This window comes from Rhincodon typus, chromosome 36 (assembly GCF_021869965.1).
Source record: "Rhincodon typus isolate 14 chromosome 36, sRhiTyp1.1, whole genome shotgun sequence".
NCBI classification, from domain to species: Eukaryota; Metazoa; Chordata; class Chondrichthyes; order Orectolobiformes; family Rhincodontidae; genus Rhincodon; species Rhincodon typus.
This window is the reverse complement of record NC_063367.1, coordinates 10,543,343-10,563,269: the sequence shown is the minus strand read 5'-3', so window position 1 is coordinate 10,563,269 and position 19,927 is coordinate 10,543,343. Positions and strand designations below refer to the sequence as shown.

The following is a 19,927-nucleotide window of genomic DNA, read 5'->3' as shown; positions in this document are numbered from 1 at the left end:
TCCACCCTAACCTGCACATCTTTGGACTGTGGAAGGACCTGGAGGAAACCCACACAGACACGGGGAGAATGTGCAAACTCCAGTCACCCGAGGGTGGAATCGAACCTGGGTCTCTGGTGCTAACCATTGAGCCATTGTGCCACCTCATGGGGGGTCTCCTAGGGGATCTGGTGGCCTTGCACATTACTGCAAAGAACTTTTGGCACTCAGCATCTGAAAACATTGGACACAGATTGAAGGTATTTGAAATTTTGAACGTTCATAAAGGTTTTTGAATTTGTAAGGTCTAGCACAATGGAAAATCTAGCAAAGCTTCAGGAGCAGGAATGGTACAAGGTTTGAAAGTTGTATCTGACCATAGTTACTACTCAATAATGACCATGAATTTGAGGAAGCAGAGGGGGACTGCTATTTATAGAACAGCACCCACTGCATTACCAACAGTTTCAGTTCCAAAGAAGAGACATTGTAGTCAAAGCCTTATCCTCTACCTTCCCTGGACCAATGCTGAAGATTCTTTGTAATCAGAAAGTTTAGGCTACCTGTTATGAACCAGTCCAGACCCTCTCAAAATATTTTAAGAAGGTAGCTTAGACCCTAACACTTTCTTGTATTAAAGGTAGATGTGAAGTGAGTGTTCCAGATGCGATACGACTGGTCAAACTACTCAACATTAAGCAAAACACCATTTATTAAACACCATTGTTAAAATACAAACAAAAGAAAGAGGAATTTAGAATAACTTAACTATTGGAAAACTTAACCAAATAATAGATACAGTACGTATTACTAATTAAATGTTCCAATATAATAGTATCCCATAAATATATCCCTTGTCAAAAAAGGAAATTCAGACACAGATTCTCACATGCAGTTCTCCAATCCAGGAGGAAAAATACATCAAGAAAAAATTCAGAGAAAGTAGCAGCGAGGAGACATTCACTCAAAACTAAACCTAGAAACTATATATAAAAAAACTAGAAGGCCTGGTCTGAGAGAGCTGGCCACACCCTGGCTGCTTCTGTTGTTTCCCAAGACCTCACAAATTGTTTATTTTCTTAGAGACAGCTCCATACCTCTGCCTTACAGCCTTTCTTCAAAACAAACCAGCACAACATAACCTTTGACAGCCTGATCACACCATCCAGATTAATGTTAGTGTTCCACCTCCAATATTATCCTTTCCCAATGCTCCTGGCAACATTGTGGATCAAGTATTTTGTTGTAATGCTGATACAAAACTATGCTTCAAGGCAATGATAAACATATTTTGAAGAGAGATGTTTGACTCCACTTTCACTCGTCTTCCAATACTAAGGCAGGCTTGTAATTTTGGCTGTGGGTCCACACTTGTTCCTGTGACTATCATTTCTTTGTTCCTTGCTGTGCTCAATAATGAGAGCACTTTTGTTTGAATCCAGTGGAGACAGATGGTATTCCAGCCAAGCTCCCTTTACAAACAGCTGCTCTGAGTTCTAAATGAAATGAGTTTGCATAGGCTCATTCCCATGCCCAACAGATGCAAGGCAAATTTAACAAAATATCTGGCGATCATTCAACAATAATATTTCAAGTCAGCTGGACAGACTTCACTGGTATTGGTATTTCAACAGAGATGTGTTGCTGAGGCTGTTTAAGGCTCCGGTCAGACCTCTTTTGCAATATTGTGAGCAGTTTTGGGTCCCGCATCTAAGGAAGGACATGCTGGCCTTGGAGGAGGTCCGCAGAAGATTCATAAAAATAAGCCAGGGATGAAGGGCTTGACATATAAGAAATGGTCGAGGACTCTGGGTCTGTACTCAATGGAGTTTAGAAGAATGAGGGAATATGAAACTTCCAGAATACTGAGAAGCCTGGATAGAGTGGATGTGAAGATGATGTTTCCACTAGTAGGAGAGACTAGGACCTGAGGGCACAGCCTCAGAGTGAAGGGGCGAGCCTTTAGAGATGAGATGAAGAGGAATTTCTTCAGGATATTCTGTGGAACCCAGGTCCCTGGAACATTACGTGGATCTCTGGATTAATAGTCGAGTCATAATACCACTTGGTTACTGTTTAGCTGGCATGGCTACAATCTGTTTCCAATCAGTCAATCCCTGCACATTCACTAGAGAGCCTTAAAACAAACTGTTAACATAGCTCACTCATTACTTATGGGTTACACAAACACTGTGGAGAGAGAAAGACAGTGGGGTTGGTAGGCCTGTGACCTTTCATCTAAACTGGGTAAAGATAGAAATGCTTTCCATCAAGTGAAAAGGAGGCAATTTACCCTCTGGTACACATGCCTACACCCCAGGCCAATTTGATCCAGGCTTTCCTCATCCAGTGGATCATCTCTCCCAAGAGGTGAAGTAGAGGGCATATATTAAGATACAGGCACAGAAGTAGGCCATTCAGCCCATCGGGTTAAGTGATACATAAGGTACCAACAATTGTTGAGGAGTTCAGCCTACTAATTTAAAAGGAGGGTAGTACAGCAGATTCCATTGAACTTCCTGCCCAAGTAAAAGCGCAAGTAAGGAAAATATGGCCCAGCGTGTGGCTATGTTAACATAAGCACAGCCTTGGAATGAGTTAAGCCTCAGAGAAGCGCAGAGAATACGACACAAATATTGTGACTCAGCCAGTTTGGTGAATAGCCATTTTGGTGAATATTAATGTCTGGACTCTAACTGGAACATAAAAGGATGTGCAAAGTCTCAGAAATGAAGAATTTAAAGACACCAAAATGCAACATTGGAGTCACTATTGTCCACTAATCTGCTGACAAAGGATGCACAGTTCTCAAATAGCACAGACAACTAAATGGAAGGAGCGCCAGCTCCACACTATCTTTGTTACTGTTCCCTGCACATCATTTACACTCCCAAGAAAACTTTTACACCTGGTAACCAATTTGACAGGGTGACTGTTGGAAACATACGGTCGAATTAACGTTGCAAATATTGGAGAAACATTATTCAAGGAATGCATGCCTCCCTTTATGTGGTAAAATTCACAGTAGGCCAGACGATGATTTGAATGTTTGACCATGTTCTGATGGTGCTATCAGATCTGCCAGCTTTGGGACAGGAAGCCTCCAAAGATGCCAATCTGTATCACACTCAGTTTTACTCACTAAGCCTGATGGCCTGGCATCCTTGGAAAATTACTCCCTTATCCCAAACATCTTGGATGATAGACTGCTCATCAAGATGCCCACAAACAGAAACAACTTAAGAGCAAAAGCTCGAGAGAACATATGCATGAAACATAAACACTGGAAAGAGAGTAAGAAATAGATGAAGAAAATATAACCTTTAACAAGAGTTGGTGGTATAGTGATTACATCACTGGGCTAGTTAACACAGAAACAAGAAACAGGCCATTTGGCCCTTCGAGCCTGGTCTGCCATTCAATATGATCATGACTGATTCTCTATCTCTATGCCATATTCCCACTTTGTCCCCCATGATCAAAGACACCTCGCACCCTCTTTTCTGAAGAAGGGTCTCGACCTGAAACATCAACATTCCTGCTCCTCTGATGTGGCCTGGCCTGCTGTGTCCCTCCAGCTCCACACTGTGTTATCTCTGACTCCAGTTCTTGCTATTCCACCCTCTTCTGTTGGGCAGAAATACAAAAGTTTGAAAACACGTGCTAACAGATTTAAGAACAGCTTCTTCCCTATTGTTAACAGACTTGAATGGATCTCTCATATGTTAAAGCTTGTCTTTCTCTGCACTTTCCCTGTAGTGGTAACAGAATATTCTGCATTCTGTCCTATTACTCTGATGTACTTACGTATGGCATAATTTGTCTGGATAGCAAGGAAAACAATACTTTTCACTCTATCTCAGTACATGTGATAGTAATCAAATCAAATCAAATTTAGAAGGATTCAGGCTATTTCACAGTGACCATGGCTTCAAGCCCCTCCATAGCAGCTACTGGAATTAGTTCAGGTGATAAATCTGGACATATCAAGACAAGACATCAGTGATAGTGACCATGACAACTGTCACCTAATGTTGTGAAAGAATATGTTCATTAATGTCCTTTGGGGAAGAAAATCTGCCATCCTTACCTGGTTCCCACCTACATGTGACTCCAGACCCAATGGAGTTGACCTTAACTGACCTCTGAAATGACTGTGCAAGCCCTTTAGTTCAAGAGTAAATAGGGGTTTTGGAAGAATGAAATTAACATTGAGTTAGATGCTACAACATTCCTGTTTTAAAACAGTTCGAGATCCAAAGATAAACTGATAGATCTGCATTTGATGCTCTCCACGTTCTGTATGTGTTGTTCCATTAAAATGATTATAATTGGTATCTATGCCTTTCAAACACATAATAGACAATATACAGATATATATGTATATGAGACCTTCCACATTGCACATCATATTTCCTCACATCAGTTTCAATGGTGCACCCACTTGAGCCATGAATGTAAATGACCTTCAATGTGTTGAAGCATGGTTCTCATCCAGAGTCCGAGCTAAGATCCTTTCCCATATCAAACTGGCACACAAGATAGACATACAAGTGGGTCGGTTAATTCAGTGGTCTAGACAGCTGGTTTGGAATGCAGAGTGACATCAACAGTGCAGGTTCAATTCCCATGTCTTTTGCGATCTCCATGAAGGTCCCACATTCTCAACCTTATCCCTCGTCTGAGGAATGGTGAGCCTCAGGTTAAACTACGACCAGTTAGCTCCCTCTAATAAGACAGCGGGACTATGGAGACTTTACCTTTTTGCTTCCTGCACCTACCTATATCTGAACGGAAGTTACAGCACAACAGATGTGTGACAGAGTTAAAGCGATTCTATCAGAATTGTGAAAGATGCATTTCTCATAAGTGCAGCAGGCAGGCATGAGAAATGATAGCCAATCACACAAGCTGAGGAATAGCTTGAAGCTTTCATTGCTGGTGATTTATTCTGGTGGTTCTCTGGACACAAATTTCCTAATAGAATCTCAATTGCTTTTGTAAGTTGACTCCATAACGGGTAGAACTGATACTGAGCATTAAGTGGAGAGAATACAGAATTAGAACTTTGGATCAATAAATCTGGAATCCTGACAAGAGTGGAATTCAGTAGAACTTCATTATTACCAATCTGTTATCGCAAGGCTATCATTGCAAATGTTACCATGAGCTCAGATCTTCATTAATCAGTAGAAAAGCTCAATAAGATGGAAGTGCTGATGAAAATCTACACAGGTTGTTCAAATGACTTGAGTTCATAACAAACACTGACTCAAAAACAGAATAATTATTCAAGACAGCATGATAGTATTACTGCTCTTGAGATGATCAAAGCCGGCACGACTGAAGTGAGAGATACTAATGAGTCCCTAAGGGCCAGTAATGACCCAATTATTCCTCCTTTGTCCAAGCAAAAATAATATTTGTGATGCTTTTATGAATCCCAGTTGCACAGGTGTATATTCCCCCGTTGTGTACATGTTTTAGGTTGGGCAAAATTACTTAATCATCTGCTTGGCTAAAGGGAGATTTGCGTGAGGATTGTGTAGAGGAAACTGGACAGCCAGATTTATACTGCAGCATGGTGTCAAGAGCCATTCAAAGGCTGGGGATGGTGTGGCATGTGACTCAGCTCTTTGCTCTGGATCAAATTGTGTACTGTCCCAGTAGCTTCACCATCACTAACCATGGCAGTACAATGCAGCAGCCAAACTGGGAAACCTGCTCAATCAGGAACTGGAAGTAACCAGTGGCCTTGATGAAGATGTCCATACCTCAAGAACCAACTTCTTTTAAAAGTTCGTGAAAGTTTACCTTAATTTCTAGTTTTAATTGCCAATTGATAGCTTTGTATATTACCACTATTTTGCAAAGTATCTCTATTTCGAAAATTTTGTACAGTTGCTATGGCACCTCATCTTGATCCTAAGGTCAAGGATCATGTGACAAGGATGTTCTGAAACGCCAAACTTTATTCCTTTCAGAGCCCTCTGACAGGATAGATCCTCAACTCAGTTCAAATCATGTATCATTTTTGCAAGGCTTCAATTACCTCAAAAAGGGGCCAAGTATAATTGCTATTTTTATAATAAATTCAGGTGTAATATCGCTAATGTTTGTCCAAATTATCCCTTGACTCCCAGGGTCATTATTCTGACGAACAATCAGCAGATTATTGTTTATTGATCAAGGTAGATCCATTAACACCCCACAACGTTCTGTGTCTGACAACAGTTTCCACATACAGGGATACAAGAACCAGCCCACCTCACTGTCACTTCTGTTGATGTCTCCAATTTGTCATGCTGCTTATCCAATCTCCAAATGAGTAGAAATTTCCTCCAACTAAATACTGAGAAAAGCTGTTGTCTTCGGTCCTTGGCGCGGACTCTGTGCCCTAGCCATCAACTTGTTCCTTCCTGACCACCATCTGAGGCTGAGGCAGACTGTTAATATCCTTGGGGTCATAGTTGTTGAGATGAGTTGGCAACTGCATATTGGCTCCACCATCTAAATGGACTGTGGCATTCAGTTGTTCTGGATTTGATTATGAGAGTCTCGCAACCGATCTGTGCCTGATTGTCACTTTGCTTGACTGGTTAAGCCTGGATGTGGACTCAGAGCAAAGTAAAGAAGTAACACAGAGGTCACTAGAAGGTGAGGTGTAAGCGTCATTGCAGAGACATTTTAAAACTCTGATGAATAAACATGTTGCACGCTTCAAAACTAGTGTCAGCTTTGCACTGTTCAGATTTTTAAAATGCACCACACCACTACCTGCAGCTCTGTGATATCACTGTGTCCAAACTGACTCGACTGTTGCCGTTCCTCTAGGCTAGGCTATTCCAATGTTCTGCTAGCTGTCTTTCCAATTTCCACTCTCCATGAAATTGAAATCATCCAAAGCTCAGCTGCCCATATCCAAACGTGCAGCAAATCCCAGTTACTCATCAGTCCTATACTCACTGGCCTGGATTGGCTCCCCATTGATAATGGCCTCATTTCCTTTTCTGAATCCTTCATGGCCTCATCATTCTCTGCCTCTGCAACCTCCTCCAGGCTTCCAACTCTCCAAGAGATTTCTATGCTCCAATGATCCTGGCCTACTACTCATTGACAAGTTTCATTCTTCTTTCAGTTCTGGAGTTCCCAACATAAATCTCTCCTCTTTATACATTCCTTCACATCTACCTCCTTAAACGCCGGTAGACAGGATGGTGAAGGAGGCTTTAGGCACGCTTGCCTTCATTGGTCAGAACATTGAGTATAGGAGTTGGGACATCAAGTTGTGGCTGTACAGGACACTAATGAGGCTACTTTTAGAATAGTGCATACAGTTCTGATCTCACTGCTATAGGAAAGATGTTGTTAAATTGAGAGAATGCAGAGAAGATAGCCAAGGTCTTTTTGGGGTAGTCCAAAACTAGAGGGTGTGGGTTTAAGGTGAGAGGGGAAAGATTTAAAAAGAACCTGAGGGGTAATGTTTTCACACAGAGGGTGGTGCATGTATGGAACAAGCTGCCAGAGGAAGTGATGGAGGTGGGTACAAATACAACATTTAAAAGTCATCTGGTTGAGTACATGAAAAGGAAGGGTTTAGAGGGGATATGGGCCAAATGCTGGCAAATGAGACTGGGTGAGGTTGGGATATTTGGTCGGTGCAGACCCGTGAGACCAAAGAGTCTGCGCTGTATGACTGAACGACCGAGCTTTTGTCTTAACACCTCTCCTGATGTGATTCACTATCAAACTTTGCTGAATGAAATTCCTGTAAAGGAGTTTGTAATGGTTTATTGCAGTAAAGACTTGGTATAAATGCAGATTGTTGCTTTGTAAATGCAACTTACAATTCACAAGAACATCTGGCCATTAATTTCCAGAGAATAAAGTCGCAAATGTTGATCATTTCTGAACATAAGGACTCAGAAATAGGAGCAGGAGTAGGCCATTCAGCCCATTGATCCTGCTCTGCCATTCAATGTGATCATGGTTGCACTTGAGCTTCAATTCCTTTTCCCACCCGTTCCCTACACATCCATCTGAGTTCACCTAATCCTATCAACATATCCTCCCATTCCTTTCTTCAGTACACGCTTCCCCTTGAACACATTAAAACAATTCACTTCAACTGTCCTCTGGATTAGTGGGTTCCACATTTTCACTCCTCACTGGCTAATAGGTCTGTCCTGAATTCCGTTGTGGTATTTACAGTTTTTGATGGGCTGAACTGCCTACTCCTACTCCTAGTCCTTATGTAAAGACACCTGCTAAAGATTGGGAAGAGAAGGAAAATAGTGAGTGAAGTGAGGACAGTCTCTTTCAGTTGTGAATTGTACAAGTTGCCCCTGAACATTCATCCCTTGAACTGATTGATTCCAAGCACAGAAGTTATGGTGGTTTCATCCTGTCTTGAAGGGGGAAAAGAAAATGGCAAGTTCTCACTCTGCAGACTCATAATGGAAGAACACTGAAGTTACTGCAGTAATAGACAATCAATAGGAACAATGAACAGATTAAAACATGAGGAACAGTCACAACCTTCATTTCTGCTCATAGTCACTTATCGTAGAAAGGCTTTATCTTAAAAATGAATAAATAATGGCCTACCGGGAACACTGGCTTTTACTGTGCAATGACCCCAGACAACTGGATCAATCATTTTGTTTAACCCATCAGTCAGTGTAGACAAGTCTATTTGTACATTTCTCAGTTGCTGGTTTCTCCTGAGCGCCTGGAGATTTCACAAAGGTTGCTTTCAGCACCATCAATTCTGCAAAACCCTCTCAACTGAACACCACAGCCCATCTGTATCCCCCAACCTGAAGTAGAACCCAATGAATGGGAATATGGATTTAAATTCACTCTCCCAGATAACCTGCAATTGTATGCGATCTCTCCATTCCATTCTCCCTTCGAAGTTTGACAGGATCAGAGAATTGCTCTGGTAGCTTAGCGCCAGATTAAACCCAAAACTGCCACCAATCCCAGCAGAACTGGATGCCCCACCCTAGCAGCTTCGACAGAGTTCGTAGGAACTGCCGATGCTGGAGAATCTGAGATAACAAGGTGTAGAGCTGGAGGAACACAGCAGGCCAAGCAGCATCAGAGGAGCAGGAAAGTTGACGTTTCGGGTCAGGACCCTTCTTCAGAAATTTCTGCTTGGCCTGCTGTGTTCATGCAGCCCTGCACCTTGTTTTCTCAACTTCTACAGAGTGTTTTGGTTGCTTTCAGAAAGCCACAAAATACATCAAACTTGCAGATGTGAAAAGAGCCAGGCTTACCTTCTTTATCGTTAGCATGTTCCAAAGGCTTCATCGCTGTAAAAATCAAAAGACAGTTTATTCATTAACATAACACTAACACATTATTTCATGAAGTCTACTCCATTGGCTATTATATCAATTCACATTTTAAGGTTACAGGTTTTTCTGTGTGGCCTTGTTCTTTAAATTATATCTCATGCTTGAATTGCATCTCTGCATTTGTCCCAACCTATAAACTGTATGAGTAGACATTTGCTCCAACCATACGTTAGTCCACAGAACACATAGTCCACTTAGACAGTCAAGTTTATTGTAACACTAAGGTTACCGTATAACAGGTTTACACACACCCTGGATTCAGCCTGCTTATGATATTGTACACTGAACACACATATAGCTGATTGACTCTACACATAAACAGAGTGACTAAAGGGGTGGCAGGGTGGCTCAGTGATTAGCATTGCTGCCTCACGGTGCTAAGGACCTGGGTTTGGTTCCACCCTCAGGCAACTGTGTGTGCAGAGTTTGTACGTTCTCCCCATGACTGTGTGTGTGTCCTCCCGGTGCTCCGGTTTCTTCCCACAATCCAAAGGAGTGCAGGCTAGGTGGGTTGGCCGTGAGAAATGTGGGGTTACAGGCATAGGGTAGGGGGTGGGTTTGGGTGGGATGCTCTTTGGAGGGGCAGTGTGGACGCGATTGGGCCAAATGGCCTGCTCCCACATTGTAGGGATTCTATGATAAAGGCGAAACTGATAGTTTTATACGAAAGCATCAAATTTTGCAATGTCCTAAAGCTCAAAGCTCTGCCAAAACACAACAGTCTCTGTTGCTCTCAGTTGTTTACTGTCACCAAGTACTTCTCTCACATTTTTAATGTTGTAACTGTGTTTTCTGGCTCCTTCTTTCACTTATTTTTGCTTCATTGCTGTCTGCTCCCTGGTTGCTGTATCATCACAGAATGATTAGATTTCCAAAGAGGCCATTTGGCCTGTCTCTGCCATATTAGCTCTCTGCCAGTTTCACTGCCCTGCGTCTCTCAATGTCTATCCCTTTAGGTGCTTCAGCAATCCCTTTTTAAAAGCCATCATTGAATCTACAGCCACTGGCCTTTCAGGATGCACATTTAGAACATAACCATTCTCTGTTGTCGGGAACACATGTATTTTTTTCATATACAGATTTGGATATGTTTGGATATTACTGGGTTGCAAAGGTTTGCTTGAACATGAAAAGCTAAAAGGTTAGAGGAGACTATGGCTCATCTGCTGTTTACAATTAAACATTACCACATCCAAGTTCCCCTCCAAGCCACTCACCATCCTGATTTGGAAATATATCACTGTTCCTTCAGTGTCACTAGATCAAAATCATGGAATTCCCTCCCTAAGGCCATTGTGGGTCTACATGGTGTACGTGTCAACATGGGCTGCAGCAGTTCAAGAACGCAGCTCAACAGCACCTTCTCAAGGTCAAACAGTGATGGGCAATAAAATGCTGACCCAGCCAGTGATGCCCATGTCCCATCAGTGAGTAAAGGCATTTTTGTTTGAAGGTGTCATAGAACTGTACAGCATGGAAACAGACCCTTCGGTCCAACTTGTCCGCACCGACCAGATATCCTAAAGTAATTTAATCCCATTTGCCAGTATTTGGCCCATATCCCTCTAAACCCTTCCTGTTCAAGTACCCATCCAGATGCCTTTTAAATGTTATAATTGTACCAGCCTCCACCACTTCCTCTGGCAGCTCATTCCATACACACACCACCCTCTGCATAAACAAAAGTTGCCCCTTAGCTCCCTTTTAAATCTTTAACCTCTTACCTTAAACCTATGCTCTCTAGTTTTAGACTCCCCTACCCTAGGAAAAGACCTTGTCTATTTACCCTGTCCATGGCCCTCATGATTTTATTAAGCCCTATAATGTCATCTCTCAGCCTCCGATGCTCCAGCCTCTCCCTATTGCTCAAACCTTCCAACCCCAGCAACATTCTTGTAAATCTTTTCTGCGCCCTGTCAAGTGTAACAACATCTTTCCTGTAACAGAGAGACCAGAATTGATTCCATATCAGTCTCCAAGCAGTACAGATTTAGAATGCAACCTGTTCTTCAGCAGTCTTGAGACACTAGTGGCAGGGCACATGTCATCAGTTTACAGTGACCTTGTAGAAGTAGGTCTTTGGGACATCTATAAAGCACTCAATGTTGAGAACTTGTTTTGCTATTCAATTAGATCATGGTTGAACTGTACCTCAATTCCAGTTTCCTATCCTTGCTGCATAGTCCTTGATCATCTGATCAAACTAAGCTTCTCTCTCAGGCTCGAAAGCTTCAGTCAACTGCCCAGGATTCAGAGCCTCTTGAAGGAAGAGCCCCAGGTTCCTCTTAATCTTTATGCAGAAATGAGCCGCCTGGCTTGTAATTTTAAGGAATCCCTCAACCAGAGGGCATGTTTCCCTCCATCTCCTCTATGACATACCTCAGTTAAATCAATCTTCAGATTCTTGGAACCCAAAGTGTTGATGTTGCAAATTCTGAGTCACTGGAGTGTGTCTATGTGCGTGTTCCAGCTGTCATAAAGTGCAGTTGGTACTAATTGGCCAAAGGTTCGAGGACATTAGTGCCTCAGTGATGGTGCCCTTACCACTGGGCCAGGAGGTGCAGGTTCAAGTCCCCCATGTCCCAGAGGTGTGTTAGAAAACATTCAACCAGGTTGAATAAAAATAATTTTATCATGTCTTGGCTTTTTGGATAAGATCAAACGCTGCACCTGTTTTTAACAGTTTAATGCCTGATATATTCATTATCTATAGACAATATATTAAGCTGATTTCTGCAGCGTTGGGTTGTAGCAGGGACTTGTTCATCAGCTCCAAAAGGATCTTCTTGCTCAGTGGTTGTGGCCCTGATTGTGAGCCAGGCAAGTCCAGGTACCAAATCTCACGTACCCCACCCCCGGAGATGTTTTCACCTTGGAGTGTGTGGTACATGGAAGGGAAAACTAACCTAGAAAACAGGGCCATTTGTCCCTTCAAGCCTACTCCACTGTTCAAAATAATCATGGCAGAGTAGCCCACACTTAACGCTGGACTGAGTATTGTGAATAAATCCCTGGGGAAGAGAAACCAAAGGCTGCTTCATCAGTTGGCAACGCAATAGTCATAGAATCCCTACAGTGTGGAAACAGGCCATTTGGCCCAACAAGTCCATACCGACCCTCAGAGCATCCCACCTAGACCTATCCCCTATAATGCACCTAATCTACACATCCCTGAACACCATGGTCAATTTAGCACGGCCAATCCACCTAACCTGCACGTCTTTGGATGGTGGGAGGAAACCTGAGCACCCATGAAAAAACCCACGCAGACACGGGGAGAATGTGCAAACTCCACACAGACAGTCGCCCGAGGCTGGAATCGAACCCGGGTCCCTGGCGCTTTGCAGCAGCAGTGCTAAACTACTAAGCCACCGTGCCGAGGACACGAGCAAGTTTACATAACCCAACTTATCACTCCAAATCTTTTGGTATTCTTCTGAATTCATGTTGCACGGTATGTTACAGCCAATATATCCTTAGTGAGTAAATGATTTTATTGTCATGTGTATTTTTCAGTGAAACATACAGCAAAATACTGTGAAGAGCTTCCACTGTTGCCATGATGTGGTACCATTTTGAATAGTTTAGTTTTCAAAAGGTATAACTTAAAAGAGAGTCCGTAACCCTTCCGTCATCGCTTCACTGCCACCAGTGCTGGACCCAAACAACATCGAAGTCACCATTCATCGATCTCCATCTTCCGCCGCTGGGCCTACCTTGCCTCCATCAACATATGCCAGGTCGAACGCTCACCCCTCGGCCATCTGCCTCCTCGACGCTGCCGCCAGGGTCCCGCTCTGGGCTCACCAGGCATCGCCACATTCTAGGCCTCGACCTTCTTCATCGATGCTATCATCACCAATGTCGCCATGACCGAGCTCTCCCCAGAAGGTGAGTCGAAGCAAAAACTAAGAAGAGGAAATGAAAGAAAACAAGAAAGAAGGAAAAAGAAGAGAAATAGGCAGAGTGGACGAACCCCTGACTCAGGAGCCCAGATGCTGCCTATTCTGCCATCTTGATAGTGTCCAGAATGGAACACTACAAACATGCTCAGAGTGAGATCAATAATTTGCTGAATTCTAAGGGCTATGCGGAGTGGGCAGGAATGTGCAGTTGAGGCTGAAGATCTGCCATGATCGTATTGAATGATGGAATAGCTTGTGGGGCTGTTCCTGCTCTTTGTGTTATGTTCTTAGTCACTTCAGTCAGGGTTAGCCCTATATTCTGAGTGACTGAAGCAGCACTTCCTTCCCCCTTTGCAAACCATCCTCCTAATTTCAGTCGCCCGAGTAGCGGTCTGCCCACAACTGCAATCAAAACATTGTTAGCCAGACAGTTTATTCATAGGTGCAACTGAGAATGTGAGTACAGTTCACCTGGAATTAGCAACAGTCCTGCAAAACAGTGTCTCAAAACATGAAGAAACGCTCACTCTTGTGCAACACAGAGCATGTTGGGACCAATTAGCAAACACCTTTTGCACTTTAAACTCAAGATCTTTATTTAATAATTATTACATTTCACAATACAGTTTGCTTTGGAAAGTATGTTCCTCAATAATTGCCAGCTGCCAAAGATGAAATAGAGCAAATTGCTCCCGAACGCAGTAGGTGCTAGACACCTACCAGCATACAGCAGGACGTCGTTAAGAATCCAGCAGAGTAGTGCCTGAATACCTGGAGAGATACTTGTTCTTAATTCTGTAATTTCATCCCACTGATCTTGCTTTGGACTTGAAAACTCCACCAGAAAACAGAGGGGGCTTTGGCAAGTTTCTCATTCTGCTAACAGATGCTAGACACGCAATAAGGACAGCTTACAGCAGCTTGAATTTGAAACTGGGCATGATGGTTAATGTGTACCTCAAATTCATCTACCTATGTCACACAAACTTCAATTTTCAGTTTTTGAAATGACTTCCAGACTCAACAGCTGTTTATGGGCAAGAGTTACAGATTGCTGCTAACCTTCATTCGCAGAATTGTTTCCTGAAGTCATCCCTGAATCATTCCTTTAATCATTGCATCTTCTCCATTGTGGAAGGTCCCCTGTCCTAGGTTCCCTACCTCTGTCTGTCCTATCCTGCCCTTCCAGATTCCACATGGTTCAATTGAATGCAATCAATTCATATCCATCATCCATTTTCTCCTCTGTTCCGCCTCCTACACGCAGCACCTAGCTGTAATTGTAAATGTCGTACCTCTTTGTTTCACATCAGAGAAAATAGTTTCTCTCTACCCCAAACACATCTTTGATCAATCAAACAGATTAGTCCAGATTATGGTGAGTTGGGGACATAACTGTAATGGATACGTGATGTCTGTTCTCTGCCACGTTGACCAAACAAAGTCAGAGTAGTACAGCATGGAAACATACTCTTCAGTACAACTCATCTGCGCTGACCAGGTATCCTAAACTGATCTCACTCCATTTGCCAGCATTTGGCCCATATCTCTCTAAACCCTTCCTATTCGTAAATCCATCCAGATGCCTTTTAAATGTTGTAATTGTACCAGCCTCCACCACTACCTCTGGCAGCTCATTCCATACACGCACCGCCCTCTGTGTGAAAAAGTTATCCCTCAGGTCCGTTCTAAGTCTTTCCCTTCTCACTTTATCCATGTCCCTCAGTATTTTATAAACCTCAGCCTCCATCACTCCAGGGAAAAAAGTCGAAGCCTATTCAGCTTCTCCCTATAGCTCGCACCCTCCAGTCCTGGCAACATCCTCGTAAATCTTTTCTGAATCCTTTCAAGTTTAACAATATCTTTCCTAATTGCCTGGGTTAAGTTTAAACAAAGTTTGGCAGTTAACTGTCACTCATCATCATTCGGGGAGTGGGATGCCATGTATGGTCCACTTGTCCAGTGCACGCAGCTGCTGACTACACTGGCTTTGATAAACACAGCACATCACTCTACACGTGGGTGCTACATTAAATGCAATGTAGAGTGACCATAATCTGACTACATCATGGGGCTGCTCTCTCATTTGAGAGGGACGACTGGTGATGGTTTAATCTGAGGCTCACCACACCTCAAGCAAGGGGAAAGGTTGAGAAGCAGAGTCCTTAGAGTTTAAATCATGCTGTTGGTGTCATTCTGCATTGCAAACCAGCTGCCTAGCCAATTGAGCTAACCACCCTGTGTTTGGTACCTTAGTGCACAGACAAAGACCTATCTTTCAGAGAAACAGCCAGGTTGAGAAAAGGGATGGGGAGCAAGGTTAAATCAAGAAACCATGGCACTATAACTTGCTCTTTTTTAAAGATAGTCTGGGGGTAACAGGACCGAGGAAAACCATTGGTCCACTGTTGTTATTAATATTGGTGCTACGCTTTGCTCCACATCAGTCCAAATCAATTAACATTAGGGCTGGGCTGTCATTTGTCTGCAGTTCAATTTGCCCTCCTCTCCCCACTAATGGACTATTCAAAAGGCAGACAGTAAACAGGGAGAGTCTTATAAACATTAAGTTCTTCTTTAGATTTGGAAAGCATATCATTGAGAATGATACTGACTCACACACACGTTCCAGAGTTCAAAGACTTCCATTAACTGAATTTCAATTCTGCTGTGAAGCCTTTGAAATACTTAAATCAGATTTGCCCAGTTGACTTAACGACGAATAAAAGCAAATGCATAAGTAAGTTCAAACTCACCATTGATAAAGTGGCAGTGAAAATTCATTTGCCAATCGCTGCTAGCTAACTGACTTATCCAATTAACCTTGGAGCTCTCCCTTTCCTCCTCTCAGGATATTGCTATAATTCCTTCAAAAGATCCAATTTGGAGTACACACACGCAATTGGTGCTGGTTAAAATATATTACTCAGTCACATCTCATTGGCAAATTGAGGTCTAATAAAGGACAGTTGAGCACTCTTGAGAACAGACTGATAGTGTTGAGGGTTGTTGTACAAATAAACAGTTGACTTCTGTCACCAATTCCATAAAAATGGAATTAAAAAGCACAAGGTTTTATTTCCCTTGTTTGTGTTTTGATTGGTTCAGTTGGGATAGTTGTGTTATGTTCCACAGCTACAGGCTGATGCTGATAGAATCTGATGATGAAGGATGGGAAGAGGTGGAAGTGGAGCCCAGCAGGAACTGGTCAGGCTGAATGGTCTGCCTCTGTGCCTTTGGAAATAGCTTTAACCGTGGCACACCATCTGTTGGCAGTTCAGGAAGTGGGACAGCATCGTGGCTCAGTGGTTAGCACTGCTGCTTCACAGTGCCAGGGACCTGGGTTTGATTCCAGCCTTGAGCGACTGTCTGTGTGGAGTTTGCACTTCCTCCCCGTGTCTGCATGGGTTTGCTCCGGTTTCCTCTCACAGTCGAAAGATGTGCAGGCTAGGTGGATTGGCCATGCTAAATTCCCATAGTGTGCAGGGATGTGCAGGCTGGGTGGACTAGCCATGAGAAATGTCGGGCTACGGGGAGAAGGTAGGGATTGGGTCTGGGTCGGATGCTCTTTGGAGGGTCAATGTGGACTTAATGGGCCGAATGGCCAGCTTCCACACTGTGGGGATTCTATGATTCTACAAAGTGGGCTCCATTTCCTCTAGCTTGCTGGTGAAGTGGTAGTGCTTCTGCCTCTGAGCCAGGAGACCTGGGTTCAAGTCCCACCTACTCCGGAGATGTGTCATCACATCCTTGAACAGGTTGATTAGAAAACATCTCCACCATAGAGAAACTTGCATTTCTAACACTGACACACATTAATGATGTCCCCATTGTTAACATGACAGCCACATCTAATTTATTTGCGCCTTGCCCTAAAAAGGAAATTGGCATGAAGTACTTTCTGCAGGAAACAAGATGGAACTTCCTGATTTCATACCCTGTGAGCCTTCGACTTAGTGAAGATCAAAAATCCATATGCAGGGAGGAGTGATGAGGATATGTTTTACATTTAGTTGTCTGCTCTCATATGGAGTTGACGCTGATTAACTGCTCTAAGGCATTAAATGACCATGATGCGTGCTGCAGCTGTCAGCTTTTCGTTTACAAAAGACTCACATCTTAGTCTACACAACATCACATTAGATCCCAAGATCCTACATTACAAAACTGAGTCCGGATAAATATTGAACGAGCAATACGGAAGGTCGTTATGAGGCAACAATTGGCTGGGGATTGCAGTTTTATGGCAGGCATCGACTAAGGTATTTTCTACTAATCTACTGGAGGTCAACATTCAATAAATGTGTCAGTTTCTTTCTATAAAACCGAACAAAACATCTCACTTTCTTTTTCATTCAATGAGAATGTGGGCATTGTTGGCAATGCCGACCCTCATTGCCCATCTCTGTGCCAGTCAATGGCCAGCTAAGCCTCTCCAGAGGGCAGTTACTAATAAACTGCACTGAAGTACATAAGGGCCAAACCGGCAGCTACAGCAACTTTCGCCCCCTGAAGCATATTCGGACGCAAGATTTTTTTCTTAATGAGAAATTCAAATGGATCATAATTACTGATACTAGCCTTTCAGACCAGCTTCGTTTCCTGAATTTCATTTAGATTCCTTTGCTGCCATGCTAAGATTTGAACTCACAGCTCTGGATTATGGGTCTTATAACATCAGCATTATGCCACCAATAGATTATAAAAGGCCAACTCCTGTATGTTTTGTTAAGTTGTCCAGATAATTTCATAAGCAAACAATCAAACAGTCATTTGGTCTTGCTAAGGCAAATGCTGAAAGATTTATCCCTTAACTGGGGAATGTAAAACATGGGAGCACAGTCTCAGTATAAGGGGCTAATTGTTTGGTCCTGAGCTGAGGAGCTAATTTTTCACTCAAGAGTTGTGAATCTTTTGAATTCTCTACCCCAAAGGGTTGTAGAGATTATTTACATTTAAGGCTAGGGGAGGTAGCATAATGGCAACATTGCTAAATTAGTAATCCAAAGCCACAGGCTAATGTGCTAGAGGCATGGGTTCCACTCTCACCGTAACAGATGGTGAAATGTGAATTCAATAGAAGTGTGGAATAGTTAAAAAAAAAATGGCCTGATGGCAATTAATAGCTGGAAATAATTTAACATTTGCCATTGCTAGGTGATCTCGCTTCAATTGTACGGAACTGATCAGAACCTGTACTGAACAAGTCCTATTTTGACCCACAATATCTTGGCAGTAAGATATTCCTGCTTCTGTCGACTGTTATCAAAACCCCTCTAGTTCACTCATGCCTTTTAGGGAAGGCAATCTGCCATCCTTACCTGGTCTCACCTACATGTGAATCCAGACCCACAGCAACATGATTGACTCTTAACTGGCCTCTGGGCAAATGAGGGGTGTGAAATGAATGCTGGGCCTAGCAAGGGATGCCCGCATGCCACAAATGAATAATAGAAAAAGACAGATTTTTGATCTCTTGGGGAATCAAAGGTTAAGGTGCAGTGGGCAGGAAAATGGAGTCCAAGCCATGATCACAGTGAATGGTGCAGTAGGCTTATTGGGCCAAACAGTCTATTCCTGCACTTAATTTCCTGTGTTCTTGTGAAAAAATTCTTAACCCTTCCAACCTATCTCCATAATTGAAGTTCCTCATCCCTGGATTCTTATAAATCTTTCCTAATGCTGTCACATCCTTCCTAAAGTCTGTTACACAGAGCTGTATGGAATAATCCAGCTGGGACTGAACCAGTGCCTTTCACAAGATCAAGATAATCTTCTTGCTCTTATGCTCTACGCTGATATTATTAAAGCCTTGGCTCTCATATGTTCTATAATCACACTCTCAGTCTCTCCTGCTACCCTCAATGACTTATGAACATATACACTGAGGTCCCCTGCATCTCCTTTTAGAACTGTACCCTTTATTTTACAGCTGGATGTCTGATGCTTATTGTAAATCTACTCGTAACCATATTGCCATTTATAGCATTTTGCTGTATTTTCGTTGTAGCATTTCCTACATTAAAACAGAGATTACACTTTTCGAAAAGTACATTATTAGCTGGAAATAATTTAAGACTTGCCATTGCTAGGTGCTCGCTCTTCAGTTGCGGGAAACTGATCAGAACCTGCACTGAACAGGTCCGGACCAATTTGACCCAAAATCGGATTTCTATTTACACCATCAAGTCCTATTCCCTGAATCAGGAAGGGGGCTTAGGTACTCAAAAAAAAGACTCTAGCTCCATCACTGGTAATAAGCATTTACCCCTTTTAGGCCCATTATTATACCTTCATTTAAGCAAGGCCACACTCCACCATCTATCATTAAAATGAACAGTGGTTATCTGGGTAAGTTACCTCAGGAAAGCTAACAGCATAGAACTGTGGTTGATGATATAACTTAACATGTTAACACACCACAACGTGTCCCACAATTACTAAGGTTATTCATGAACCTACCTGTCCTTGCTTCCGTCTCTTCTTCCTCATCGTCTTCTGCAAGTAAACAATAAGATTTATTTAGTTAGTCCAATCTCAGGATAACAATCAGAAGAGGCAATAGCTTCCAGTTTGAGACAACAAGGTGCAGGGCTGGATGAACACAGCAGGCCAAGCAGCATCATAGGAGCAGAGAGGCTGACGTTTCGGGCCTAGACCCTTCATCAGAAAAGGGTCTAG

General features: G+C 42.8%; 1 protein-coding gene and 1 pseudogene across 1 annotated transcript in view; one reads left to right on the top strand and one right to left on the bottom strand.

The window, feature by feature from the left end:
- LOC109935430 (CD276 antigen-like) overlaps window positions 1-19,927 on the bottom strand; it is a 244,887-nt gene that overhangs the window by 25,241 nt on the left and 199,719 nt on the right. The window contains exons 5-6 of the mRNA XM_048617131.1: window positions 19,709-19,744; window positions 9,261-9,296 (exon numbers count right to left, since the gene is read on the bottom strand). Of these exons, the coding sequence (XP_048473088.1) occupies window positions 9,261-9,296; window positions 19,709-19,744 (72 nt within the window). The remainder of the gene's footprint in view (window positions 1-9,260; window positions 9,297-19,708; window positions 19,745-19,927) is intronic.
- Window positions 11,973-12,176, top strand: LOC125487118 (annotated as a pseudogene).